General features: G+C 33.6%; 1 protein-coding gene across 3 annotated transcripts in view; it reads left to right on the top strand.

Moving 5' to 3' along the window:
• The window catches only part of LOC145239826 (proto-oncogene tyrosine-protein kinase ROS-like), a 682,889-nt gene that overhangs the window by 536,906 nt on the left and 131,867 nt on the right, over nt 1-14,116 (top strand). For all 3 annotated transcript variants that reach the window (XM_080103360.1, XM_080103359.1, XM_080103361.1), the window contains exons 19-22: nt 1,876-2,039; nt 3,432-3,616; nt 8,615-8,744; nt 11,763-12,013. In XM_080103360.1, coding sequence (XP_079959486.1) covers nt 1,876-2,039; nt 3,432-3,616; nt 8,615-8,744; nt 11,763-12,013 — 730 coding nt within the window. The remainder of the gene's footprint in view (nt 1-1,875; nt 2,040-3,431; nt 3,617-8,614; nt 8,745-11,762; nt 12,014-14,116) is intronic.

Raw genomic sequence — 14,116 nt, 5'->3', positions numbered from 1 at the left:
TGTAGGGGAGGAAAGAGGGCTAAAAAGGATGTGCTTGAAGGGTGGGGTTTACAAAACAAAGCAAAACAAAACAAAAAAGAAAATTAAGACAAAAAAATGGGGTGGCCGGGATTGGTGCTGAAGATGAGGGGGGTGAATTTGGATATCATATGTAAAGTGAAATTAGTCAGCGTTTGGGAAGTGCTCGTTAGTTGCAGCAGTGTTAACTAGATCTGCCTCCTCACGAGAACAGAGTGACTTGCAGGGTCGGTTTTTAATGTGACCGAAAATCCAGCTCTCTAAAAAGGGGCACTCTGGATTGGGAGAAAAATAAGCATTACCTCTGTCTAGAATATAAGATTGTCAATTAGATGAAGCACACTATTATGAGGAAATTGAAGCTGATGGATAGAATGGACAAAGTTTGATTGTTCGCGAGGGTGGTCGTGACAAGTATTTGTTTACATAGGATTTGAATAAAAGCATGTTGTAGTCTACAAAGCAGTACTACAGTAATGTGATAATATAATCACTGTTAACTTAAGTCTAATATTAAACAATAACTAAAAAATGTTTTCTAATTTCGTTGATTTTAAATAAATGAAAATTACATTAAAAAAAAAAACTGTTTTCTTAAACATTTATTATAAAGCGTCCTAAATCCACCTTTCGATTTGGTACCTTGTTACTAGAAGAGCTCGTTTCATTTGAGCTTGGTTAAAAGATTTGTTCCCCTTCAGGAATCATTAGAAGAAATGAATTTTATTATCGAATGCATTTACAGATTAAAAATAAATTAGAGCTCAATTTAAGGGCGATGATCGAGATTGTCTACTCTTTTTTACTTTTGGTTTCTGCTGTCCATTTGGCTGAATAATAAAACAAATGGATAAAATAAGCTGCTCTTAATATGAGGAAAGGGTGGGGGAAGGGCTTTCACATTATCTGAGGTGAAGATAATCACTTTCACTTAGGGATGTTAGCAAACTTCACGTGGTCCCTCCTGTAACTATCTGGTGTCTTTTTAGAAAGAAGTTTTGACAAGAAAAATATCAGGGAGGCCAATGTCAACAGTGGAATCTTCGGATTCATACGATATGATGGTGACTATAAATTACTGCTACACATTTTATATATATATATATATATATATATATATATATATATATATATATATATATATATATATATATATATATAAAATGGTAATCTAATTTATTATTTATGATAAATTGTTCCAATATTGTATTACATTTTATACTATGTCTGCTTAGATCAAAACAGTAGTTCGAATATATATCATATTTCTCTTTGTCTGTCTGTCAATCGGAAACTACTGAGCCGATCTGGCTGAAATTTTGTACGTATCTTTGCTATAATACAGTGCAGCGAACTGGGTATTATGCAACCCATTTGATGCAGAGTGCCTAAATAGGGATTAGTCACCACAGTACCATATTTATTCTAGAAGTTTTCTCGGAACCTACTGGGCTGATCTAACCGAAAATTTGCATGAACCTTTGTTATGATATGGGGCAGCAAACTAAGTATAATAGTATCCATTTGATGCGGAGTTGTATATTAATATGAATTAGTATTCATTGCAAAGAATGAGCACAAATTTAATCATATTTAACCGTCAATTTGGCATAAATCATTCATTCTATCTAGATCAACGGGCTATAACTTTTGCCCGTTTATAACTCGCTAAAACGTCTAGAGATACCAACAATACAAAAAAAAATCATCTTCTAATGATGTTCCATTAAACTTGTCTAATCAATTTTCAGATGCAAAAAAAAAAAAAAAATGTTTTGAAGTGCACACGAATTAATGACATTGATAAAATGTATTTTTTTTCTTTCTTTCTTTTTCTTTTTTGTGTGTGTTGAACAGCATGAAGCAGATCCAGTACTACAGCAACCATCTTTTCTGGATTAATGGCCGACAACAACTCGTTATCAGCGACATGACTGCACGCAACATTTCCAGAATATCCAAGCTGAACAATAACATCATGTCATTTTCGTTGTTTCACCCTTCCATGCATAAGTATCCAGGTACGTGGGCATCTGTCCGATTATCAGATTTCATTATCATATTTGTCTTTAGAATAAAAAATGTGGATAATATTTTGTTGAATCTTTTGTATTCTATATAATAAACGACCAAAGGATGTCAATCAAACCCTGTGTATGGCTTTTAATGCATCATATATTTCAAAAACTCTTCTTTGCTTTCATTTTTTTTTATTGTCTTGTGCTTCTTTTTATACTTTATCGTCTTCTTTTTTATTGTGTTTTTTATTGTTTTCTTTTTTATTGTGTTTTTTATTGTTTTTTATTGTTTTCTTTTTTATTGTTTTCTTTTTTATTGTCTTCTTTGCTTCCTTTTTTATTGTCTTTTTTCGTCTTTTTATACTTTGCCTTTGTTTCCTTAGTTGTCTTCTTTTTATTGCCTTCTTCTTCTTCTTCGCCTCGTTGTTGTTGTTGTTCTTCTTCTTTGTTGTCTTCTTTTGCTGCCCAAATATATATATATATATATATATATATATATATATATATATATATATATATATATATATATATATATATCTTCTATAACATAAATCTGTGTGTGTGTGTGTCTGGTCACGAATAGGCTCCTATATGGTTGATTATTTTAAAAAACTGATTATATATAATGATAGATGTATCGAGACACAGGAATGGGTATGTTTGATCTGGCAGAACGATGGTTCATTAAAATTGTGGGGTCTGCGTTCGCGCCTGGTCCACAAAGTATGGAAATAAAAAATTTAAAATTAAAAAAAAAACGTTTACAAGTGTTTTTGATATATATATATATATATATATATATATATATATATATATATATATATATGAGAATACTCTGATAAATATGTTTTAACTTAAATAGGGATGGTATAATAAAATTGTGGGGTCTGCGTTTGCGCCTGGTCTCCATAGAATGGAAATAGGCACAAACTTTAATAAAGACTTTTCATATCTATCTGCGTAAGTACACTTTGATAATTATGTTTCAGTTTGAAGAAATATAGTATAATAAAATTATGGGGTGTTCGTTCTCGTCTGACCTCCATAGAATGGAAATATGTCACAAAGTTTAACAAGGTTTTTTTTATATAGATCCACAGAATATTGTGATAAGTGTTTCAGTGTGAACAGGTATGGTATAATAAATTATGGGGTTTATCTATTTTATTTTTACTTTCACCATATTTTGCTTTGGTTTTGATACCCTCAAATTCGAAGCTATCTCTTTACAACCCTTCCTTTTTTTCATAACCTATCATACTTTCATAAATATGAGTCCATTTTCTGTAGGCTGTTTTTGAACCCAGTCAACAACGAGTACTTTTGCTGATATATATATATATATATATATATATATAATAAAAAAAATTCTGTTTTTCTTTAATTTATTTCTAGAGGGCTTAAATGAGCACACCGTAAAAGTTGTCCCGGATAAAATACCAATGGAATCAGTTAGAGTCGACGGTTCCTTTAAGGTATTCAAATTATCGTGGAGAAAAGCGACAGAAATTAATTATGGAGAAGTCTATTACCAGATAAATCTCATTGTGGAAGAATTCAAAGAATTCAACAAAACACTGGTAAGTTCAAATTCAAAACTTCTTCCAGCAGAACGTTACCATTGTCCACCATGGAAATAGTCTACCAGGCATGTGTACACAATGTGATGATGTATGAAAGTGAAACCTGGCCAGTGAAGGTTGAGGACATGCGTTGCATGGAAAGAAATGAGATGAGAATGATATGATGGTTATGTAATATGTGTGTTCAAAACAGGCTTATTTCTGTTGAACTCGGAGAAAGATTAAATCTGGACAGTATAGAGAGGCGTGTGCAGATCAGGAGGCATCAATGGTATGGCCACATTAAAAGACTGGCGGAGTTCTATGATTAATAGATGGGGAGATAGCAGTGCCGGTGGTCAAAGAAAACATGGGAGGAAGTGACAAGGTTGGATTTGGGTGAAAGAGGGATAAATACTTGTCTAGAGATAATTTAGTTAAGTGAATTTTTAAAAGCCACCCAAAGCCTGTCATTATGTAAAATAAACATTTTAAACAGACGACGACGATGAAGATGATGATGATGAAGATGATGAAGAAGAAGAAACAGTATTTCGAGTTGTTTAAATCATATACTGGAAATTCCACGGTTGTTTATCTACCGTCTTTCTGGGTTTGTATTACTGTACACATAGATTCGAAAAAGTTGTCAAAAAACACATATATAACAAATAAATGTTATCAAAGGCAAGATAAGTTACTTTTCTACCAAACTGGATATATTTTTTGTGTTTTTATTCAATGTAACATATTTATTCAGCTCGAAAAACATACAGTGTTTACCGATGTATTCGAAAATTCAAGATGGCGTCTCACACCCTCTTTAACACCGTAAGTATGGAAAAAGGTGTTATAAATAAAAAACTATACAAAATACTATTAAAAACCCGCCGAATATATGTCAACCTATCTCACGGTAACATATATTGAGCGAGTTTTTAACAGTATTTTATCCGGTTTTTTATTTATAACATCTTTTCCCACACTTACCGTATTAAAGAGAGAATCAGACGCCATCTTTAATTTTCCAATACATCGGTAAACACTGTATGTTTTGCGAGCTGAATAAATATGTTACATTGAATAAAAACACAAAAAATATATCCAGTTTGGTAGAAAAGTAACTTATCTTGCCTTTGATAACATTTATTTGTTATATATGTGTTTTTTGACAACTTTTTCGAATCTATGTGTACAGTAATACAAACCCGTCTTTCTTTTCTTCTTGTCATGAAAATACATATCAGCTAAATATTTTCGAAATGAACAAAAACGGATTCGTCACAATTTAAACCCTTATAAAACAATCTCTTTCTCAATATAAAATTAACTGTCAGCTAAATAAACTTTTAAATGCCATATATTTCGACGTATAAGGCAGCCGTCAGATTAGACGAGGTGCAAATTTAAATAAATTTATCATATATCGGTTGTATAAGATGACTGCTAAATCACGAAATCATGTTTGTTAAGCCTGGCTAGAGATTGTAACACCCGGTACCTTATGAAATATTGCTTTTTTTAAAAGATGATTTTTTAAAAACTTTAAGGGTCGTCTTATACGCCGAAATAAACAGTAAATAAAACGGATGCTATTTTGAAGTCTGTGATGCCATTAAAATTCTATTTGTGACGTCTTATTCGATTTAAGAACAATTTATTTTTAAATGGGTAAAGTTTAAATTTTTGACAAATATTTCTCAAGTACATTTTTGGCAATCAAATTATGTCATTCTTAAAAATGGTTGCGGAAGGTGATAACATAAACACACAAACGTCCTACAGAGATATTTTTTGACCTTGCAATAGATTATGATTTCAAAATCAAATCCCTAATATTACTTTATATAGCTTTACTAAAGTGAGTATTAGATTTTATTGGTATTTTTGGCGTGTTTTTGCCTCATAAAATGTAGCTGACAGTATTTCACTTAAACTTAGCAAGTCTCCTTCAAAACCACAGTTTTCCCTCGGTCCCAAAGCCACCAGATTCTGGTTCATTCTTGAGTCTTTGTTCCCTGAGGTGTGGACATGTGCAGTTCTAGGAGTTCAGCCTTCCAGGCTTTGTCTTCTCCATTTGAAAAAGCGATTAGTTGATTGTTAATCTGAAGCGCCCCTAGCAGGGAATGGCAACTAAGCAATTTTTGCAAGCCAGAGTGCTTTTTCTCTATAGGGTGCTGGTTCTTCTAATCCCATTTTCCGATCCATATGTCACATCGTCCTGCCGTGGAAGGGAGATAAATACTTTGTATTTAAAGATTGAAGATCCGTCCTCGGCCATCAATTTGATGGGCCCTCTTTTGTCAGTGGTGAGGCATGGACCAGCTTTGGTCTAGGAAGTGCATGCTCTCACACATTTCCTCCTCTCTTTTAGAAGGGGTTGGTTTATTATCAATCGCATAAGACAGCCCTGTCGGGGAATGCTATTTAAGGATATTTTTGTAGAGCCAGGGTGCTCCCTCAGGAGTGCTGCCTGCATCTACCCCCATCGTACATCAGTTCTGTTGGAACACATACATCAGGTCTGTTGCCAAGGACGGGAAAATGGTGGGATCCTTCTACCGCTCCAGAAGATATCTCACTACTGATGCAATTCTCTATCTGTATAAAAGCCAAGTACGTCCAAGGATGGAATACTGCTGCCACATCTGGGCAGGAGCTGCTAAAAGCAGCCTATCCTGCCTTGACAGAGTACAAAATAGACTTTGTTGCTTAGTGAGGGATGCTCTTTTCTCTTCCTTGCAGCCTCTCTCCCACAGAAAAGACGTTGCGAGCCTGTCTTTGTTTTATCGTTGTTTCCATGGCAAGTGCTCGTCTGAGCTCCAATCTCTGGTTCCCCCTCGCCAGTCTTTCACGAAAAACACTTGTCTAGCTGAAACTACTGTCATTAATTTTTCCCACTCTTTATCTGTGCCTAAATCCAAACGTAGATTCCATGAGCAGAGCTTCTTTCTTAGAAGTGCACAGCTGTGGAACTCTCTTCCGTTTGCCTGTTTCCCACCTGACTACAACTTGTATGTGTTCAAGTCCAACATAAACAAATTTCTGACAAACCGCCTCCTTAAGTAAGACACTTTATCAAATCTCCAATACTAACGATTACTACGATACTATTCCATTGATTACTGTACACGCAATAACCCTTATCCTCGAGTGGCTTCCGGGCCTTGATAAGTGGTAACCTCAATGTAAAAAAAAAAGAAAAAAAAATCTTCCAGCGTAATGTCACATTTATCTGCGGCAGGATGTAAGCAAACAAGATAGGATATCCTTTTGTATGTGTGTGGGGGGGATTAAGAGAGTGGCTTTGGGTGCTTTTAGATCAGCGAGATGGGGCTGGCAGTATTGTACCAGAAACTGAGCACTAACATATCTTAGATATTGTTATATACTCAGAAAGGGGTGCTTTACTCGGTTTGCCTTGTGCCATACACGGTTGAAGTTCATTGCAGTTGTTTCAAGACCGAGTAGCGATGACCTTTTAAAAAGTACCGAACGACTAGTTTAAAGGTTACAATCAGAAACAAGAAGGCTAACAAAAGCAACAGGTGCGACAAAGGTCAAAATAGCAAGATGTCTAAAAAGAGGGGAACAAAGCACAGGGAGTTTGGGTTGGCCCCTATTCTCTTCCGGACTTTCAAATAGATGGGTTGTATATATTAGTATCTGCAGATATAATAATTGGAGAAATAAAAAGAAAGTCAACTTTCTTGTGTAAAAAAAAAAGAAAAAATAATAACAATAATAATAATTATTATTATTATTAGTAGTAGTAGTAGTAGTTTACTATTATTAGTAGTATTTTGTGTGTTTATTATTATCATTATTATCAATATTAATCTATATATTAATACGATAGCATGTGTGTTATTTTCTGTGTCACGCTTACATCCGGATCATTTAATTGTTATGTACTTCCATTTCTTATAATTATTTTTACCAAGAATTCTTAAGGTTTGGTTTTGGTTTCGATTATAGTTGATGGCACTCATGTCATCTATTTTTTTATAAATAATTTTATCAATAATTCTTCATAAGTTTTAGTTTTGGTTTTGATTACGGCTGAAGGAACTCAACTTATATATATATATATATATATTTCACAAGTTTTTAATTCAGTTTCAATTCAAGCTAATGCACCCAAGTCATATGGATATATTTTTTTTTATTTTTGAAATCGCAACTTTATAATATATAAAAATCGATAGAACATTAACTCTATAATAATATATACGAAATCTGCAAGAATTAAAATATCATATTCAAGCATATTTTATTATTGGACTTTGCCGGGCGTTCGTGTGAGCTTAGATAAATACTTTTGCAGTTTTAACAAAAAAAGATACAATAATATCAGAGCGTCTCCATTTAGTCTGAACATCTACAGAATGCCAACATCAATATATTACATATGAATGAGTTCCCTGTGGAATTTCCACAGGTCCAGCTAGTATTAATAATAATAATAATAATAATTTTAATATAATGTTAGGGGTGTGTATACGTTTATATTGCTGTATATATGAAGGGAGCCAAAGAGAATTAGAGAAATTCTTTAAAAGGAGACTTATCGGGATGATGCAGAGCTTAACATTTGAAATGGAGCTTATATAAAAATAGGATTCATTCCTAAACTAATTTACCGATCATTATAAATTTTAGAAAGTACCTGCTAGGTGTAAGAGTGGGTAATATAGACTATATTGAGTTAAATTTAGTTTTATGCTAAGAGACAAATAAAGGGAGAAATAGATATTAGACATCGATTAATAATACATTTACTTCAAATGCCAGTCTCATTGGAGTATTTGAAAGGTATTTTATAGCACAATATGAGCACAGCCACTCATTTTAAAAAAAAGATCAAACATTTTAAATTCACATTAAATTTGATCCATAGTCATTTGAGACCAGCTAAAAAAGATTCCCTGAATATAAAATTTCTTCTTAAGAACCCTTAAGTATATTAATTTTTATTTAAAAAAATTCTTTTATTTGAAATATATTATTTTTCAGGATTTACAGACGCCTGAGTATACAATTCGTGATATGCCGCCATACACTGCAATGACAGTGAGTTTGCAAGCGTTGACCTACTATGGAGCTTCAGAATGGACCACTTTGAAAATACATTCTCCCATGTCAAGTAAGTATTCTTTCATATATATATATTTGTAGCCAAAATGATGGTTCAAGCCGTCCCAATAATAGGACGAAAGTTATTCTAACCTCTTTGCCACGTTGACTTCCTCCCATGATGCAACTTCCAGTACACGTCAGCCTTGCTTTTAATTTAACCTTTAATGGAAAAATCCTTCTTTTTTTTTTATTTAATCTAACCGCGTGTGTAAAATTCCGTTTTTAAGATTATTTAACTACGCCCACATCCAAATATTACTGCAGAATTCGATTCAGTTTTTCATTTCAGTTAATTTGGCAAAAAATAAAACAAGTATGATTTTCATGTAGGAAAACAGGGTTAACGTTAACACAGAAGAGGATACAGTAGCTCGGTACTTGACCAATTTTACCTTGAATTGTTGCGTTGTTGGCATATTTTACAATATATATTCTTGAAGTCCATTCGAAGGTCCAGAGATCCTGATTGAGAAAACGTTCCTCCTCCAGTTCAATTGAAATCGGCAGGGAAACAGTTTCTGGTAATGCAGGGGTAAATAATGGGTCTTGCTGGAGATTGTAATAGGCATTAAGAAGATTGTAGATCAAAATGAGATCACCGTATAATCGTTGGCACTCAAGGTAGAAAAGATTAATCTTCTGGAGTCAGCTTTCACAGGACAGACCCCATAGTCACTGCACCTTTCGTGTAGTCAATCTTCAAAGACACTCTTCAAATGGCATTAGATATGTAGAACGATCTATTGAGTTCAGTTTGTGATGAGTAAACCGTTAAGTTCCTTCCTGTCATGTGCAAAACAGTCTCCTCCCTACGACTTCCTTCTTGCAGAAGAGACGTTGCAAGCCTATCTCTGCTTTATCGTTATTTTCATGGCAAATGCTCGACCGAGCTTCATTCTATGCTCAATCCTCCTCGTAAAACATTCACAACAAACACTTGCCTAACTACAATCACTATCAAAAATTTCCCTTACTCTCTATTTGTGCCTAAAACTAAATGAGCAAAGCTTTTTTCCACTGCTCATCTTGTGCCGTGGAGCTGCTTTCCAGCTGACTATAACCTGGCTGTTTCCAAGTCCAATGTAAGCATGTTCTTATCGAGCCGTTTTCTTATATAATTAATTTCGGCAGACCTGAAGAATCTTGCCCCCCCCCGATATTTTTTATTTTCGTTTTTCTTTTTCAATTTTTTTCAGCGGATTATTATCAAATGGATGTTAGTCTACCAGATTATAAAAAAAATGAGAAAAAAAAAAGTTAATATTTAAATATTAGTAAGGGGTGCTCAGTTTCTAATCTAACGTTCTAGTAAATCGATCACCTATTTTAGAACCACTTGACCAAATTTCACGAATTTAGCCTTTTTTAAAGTAGTTTAGCCTTTTTTAAGATTATTTTAAAAAGCGGAATTCAAAAAATAGATTAAACTATTTTTTTAAAAAGGCTAAATTTACGAAATTTGACCTAAAAAATCGAGTGGTTCTAAAATGGGTGATTGATTTACTAGCAAGTTGTATTAGAAACTGAACACCCCTTACAAATATTTAAATATTGATTTTTTTTTTTTTTTTTTTTTTTTTTTTTATGATCTGGTAAATTAGTGTCCATTGGATAATAATTTACTGAAAAAAGTAAAAAAGACGAAAATAAAAAAAAAAAATTAAGAGGGCGGGATGCAAGATTCTTCAGGTTTGCCTCAATTTCTATCCAATTTCCACCATCACCGATCTTAATGGTGTTGTCTCACCTGACACTCATTAACCCTGATCCTTGAGTGGCACCCGGGCCTTGATAAGTGATGATTCTTTAAAAAAAACAAAAAAAAAAAGGGATTTTATTTTCAATCAATGATTTCTAATAAATTTTAAGTTTCGGCATTAAATAATACAAAACGGATTGATATGCAATGAACCATGTGAAGAATCAACAAAACTCATTAATTAAAAAGCCACTCGAGGATAAGGGTTAATAAGAAAGAAAGATTGACAGGTAAATGATGATGAATATTATGAGAGGCTTGAAAACCTCTATACACCACCCACCCAAACTATATTGTACCACATTATTGACACGAAGACAACATACTTTGATAAAGTTAATTTTAAATATTATTAGCAGGCCGCCCGGCATTGCCCAGTCATAAAATACGCATAAATATTATATTTTAATTCATGCAGACTTCTTATTTATTATTATAGAGCCATATTGATTATTATCCAATATGTAATAATGATTTAAAAAGTTATAAAAAAAATGTCTTGGGTACCATCCACTATATCCGAAACCAGAACGTTTCGCGCCCCCCCCCTTAGTCATCATTTATCTCTCCAGCATTGTTACCGTCTGAGCTACCAATAGATGGGTACGATAGGTTAAAAATTAAGTGACTTTGAACTATGAATGTTTATTTTTGCGCATGCGAAAAAGTAACAGCAGGAGTAATGTTTTATTCGACTTACCCTGCCAAACGTCAACTGTTTTTTTTTTTTTTTTTTTTTTTTTTTTGTATTTTTGTTTTTTTATACTCCTTAAGCAGTAATTTTTGACGGCTAAAAACCAAATCGAAAGTGTAGTCCAAATACCCTCTATATCAAATTTCAACTCTGTTGACCAAATATTCAGAGAAGAATTGGGTAGAGGCTTTTTGTAAACACACCGACAGGTTTGTTTTAATAATTCTTAAATAGAAAAAAGTAGGATTTTAATATCAATGTCAGAGCGAGAGAAAAAAAATAACTTTATGGTTATATATAGATGTTGTCTTAATCAAAGAACAAATAAAACAGAAAAAAATATTATCCTCAAGGGGAATAACCTTTTTTTAATTGAAAAATATAACAAGATTAGTCTCCCTTATAAAGAGCAATTTTCTCCCCTTTGTCAGAAATATCGCTCATGGCATATGAGGAGTAAACGACAAACTAAGGGAAGGAACTAGTTACGAGATTGCTGAAGATATCTTGCAAGGTTCACTTTCTCCCTTTATCCTTTCCATAAATTGTTTCTATTCTATTTCTCTTGCTAGTTCCAACTGAACCGATTAATCCGAGAGTTTACATCAACGAAAGGAAGGATTTATCATCGAGCAATGAATTCCTGTCCGCTGATTTAAGATGGTCAGCACCATCTAACCGCTTTGGAGTGCTTGAGAAATATGAAGTTTACTACAGATCAAGCCAGTTTCCACCAAACGAATGGAAAATGTCTGAAGTTGATCCACATACCCGACAATTTGTACTGGAACATTTGCGTATCAATGAAACATATACTTTTCAGGTAAATTTTTAAAACAAAACACAGATTTTATTTGTTTTGTTTTCTTTTCAATTTTTTTCATTTTTTTTTTAATCCTCTGTTTTTAATCAATAATTTTCTTTTTTATTTCTTACTTAGTGTTTCACTTTTCATCAATAGCGTATTACATGGGGGTGGATGAAGTTTTATTGATATTTCGAGGATATTATCTCCTGTTCAAATTAACTTTTTATTTACATAGTATCTGCATATATCTCCGACTTATATTTTGGAAGTTTTGTATTAGTTAAATTATTCAGACTACTGTTCTCATCTTGGATGTTTTTCTCACAATGTTTCAGATGATGTAATTTTTAGACATTGAAGGTTAGGGTTATCCAATGTTTCAGACGATGTAACTTTTAGACATTGAAGGTTCAATCCTCAGTACATGTGATACTAAGAATTACTTAGGACTTCAACCCTGCAATGGATAACAGAATGAGAGAAAGCTAACCCCCGCGGATAAAATAACTGGTTCAATTCAAAAGTCCATACAGTTTTCCGGGTTTGACATAAAGATTCATGAATTGACAAGACATAATGAAGAAGACCGGAAGTTACATTGGCTGAAAAGTTGTAAGAATGATATCCAAAATGATAACGGTTGTTCGAATAATAAATAATACAAATGTTTGAAAACGTTGTGCTTCTCTTGGTTGTCATATTAACTTCCGGCTGCTATACTCTGCGGCTTTCTTAATTTGTCAAAGTGTCAATTTTAAATTACGCCCTTTAATGAATACCAACGAAACCCATGGAAATTGTATAGTTAATTAAAGTAAAAACGTTTAAAAAAATAAATCAAAATCTGTGTGGACCTGTTTTAGATTTTAGAAGGCTGTAACAATATTATGAACACCAGGTAAATCGAAAGACTGAGAAAGAAACAAGAAGATAAAAAAAAAACAAAATGCAATAATGTTCTTTTTATTACTCACTGTTTCATCTTCGACTAATAATATGTTACATGGTGTCAAACTTTTGCTGATATTTCGTGGGTATAACCTCCTTTTCGAACAGTAATATATAATGGATAGGTTTTAGAAGCTTGTAATAATGCAAAGAGATGACCACTGGCTTAACTGAAATATTGGGTGAGAAACGAGGCGATAAAAAAAGACGATAGGTAATGAGCTTCATTTTATTTCTTGCTTATTGTTTCATATTCAATATAGGAATCAATTCCAACAAAGAATAGTAGGTCAAATATTATCCTAAATGCAGCAGCATATTCTCGTCTCTGCTCGCCACAAATTCGCTCAATTTTTTATGATTTTTTTAATGCAGTTTTAGCAAAATCCTTCATATTTAAACTTTCTATTGTTTAAATGTTGGAAATTTTACGCTTCTACAGGATGGAACGATAAATTTGTCACCCTAAAGAAAGCAGCACTACAGCTTTATTTTAACAATTTTCTTGAACAAAAATCGATTATGTAGTAGAGCTGACATCTCTTCAATGTAGCCACCTTCAGCTTCAATCACCGCTTTGATACAGGTTCAGAACTTTTTCATGGCAAGTACTCAGCAGATGGTGGCGATCAGACTGGTTTTGGTGTCGTGGGAGGTCATGTTGGTGATGTTCTCGGTATATGGCCAAACGAAAGAGTCCAGCGAGTTCAGGTCAGGGGAAGAGGGTGGTAGTGAGAAAAGGATACAAAGTTGTAGCACTCCTTCTGAAGACAAGCCTGGATTTCTTTGAATTTGTAAGCCGGCACCAAATCCTGCTGCCACACTCAAGGTCTGCCAGCGGTCATCTGATTGCACTAGAGGATCACCACACTCTTCAGCACATCCATATACACTTTGGTGTTGACTTTAAAGCTGACTCCCAAGATGTGAGGTGGCATGATGTGGCCCTCAATTAAAACCACACCAAAGACCATAACCGTGTCCGGAAACTTCATTGAGCTGTGCCCTCAAGCGTTGAACCGTCCAGATTTGCATTTTGAGGATGCTGACAATGGTCTTGGTGCCATAATTTGGATCGGTAGAGAGCATGAGTTGTACAACGGCACATCTCTGATCTTGCTCGTTGAATATTGTGTAACTTTCAGACATGATAAAAGGCTCCTATCGCTC

Source organism: Euprymna scolopes, chromosome 19 (genome assembly GCF_053919585.1).
Source record: "Euprymna scolopes isolate OS-2025 chromosome 19, ASM5391958v1, whole genome shotgun sequence".
NCBI lineage: Eukaryota > Metazoa > Mollusca > Cephalopoda > Sepiida > Sepiolidae > Euprymna > Euprymna scolopes.
This window is presented reverse-complemented; position numbering and strand designations above follow the sequence as displayed.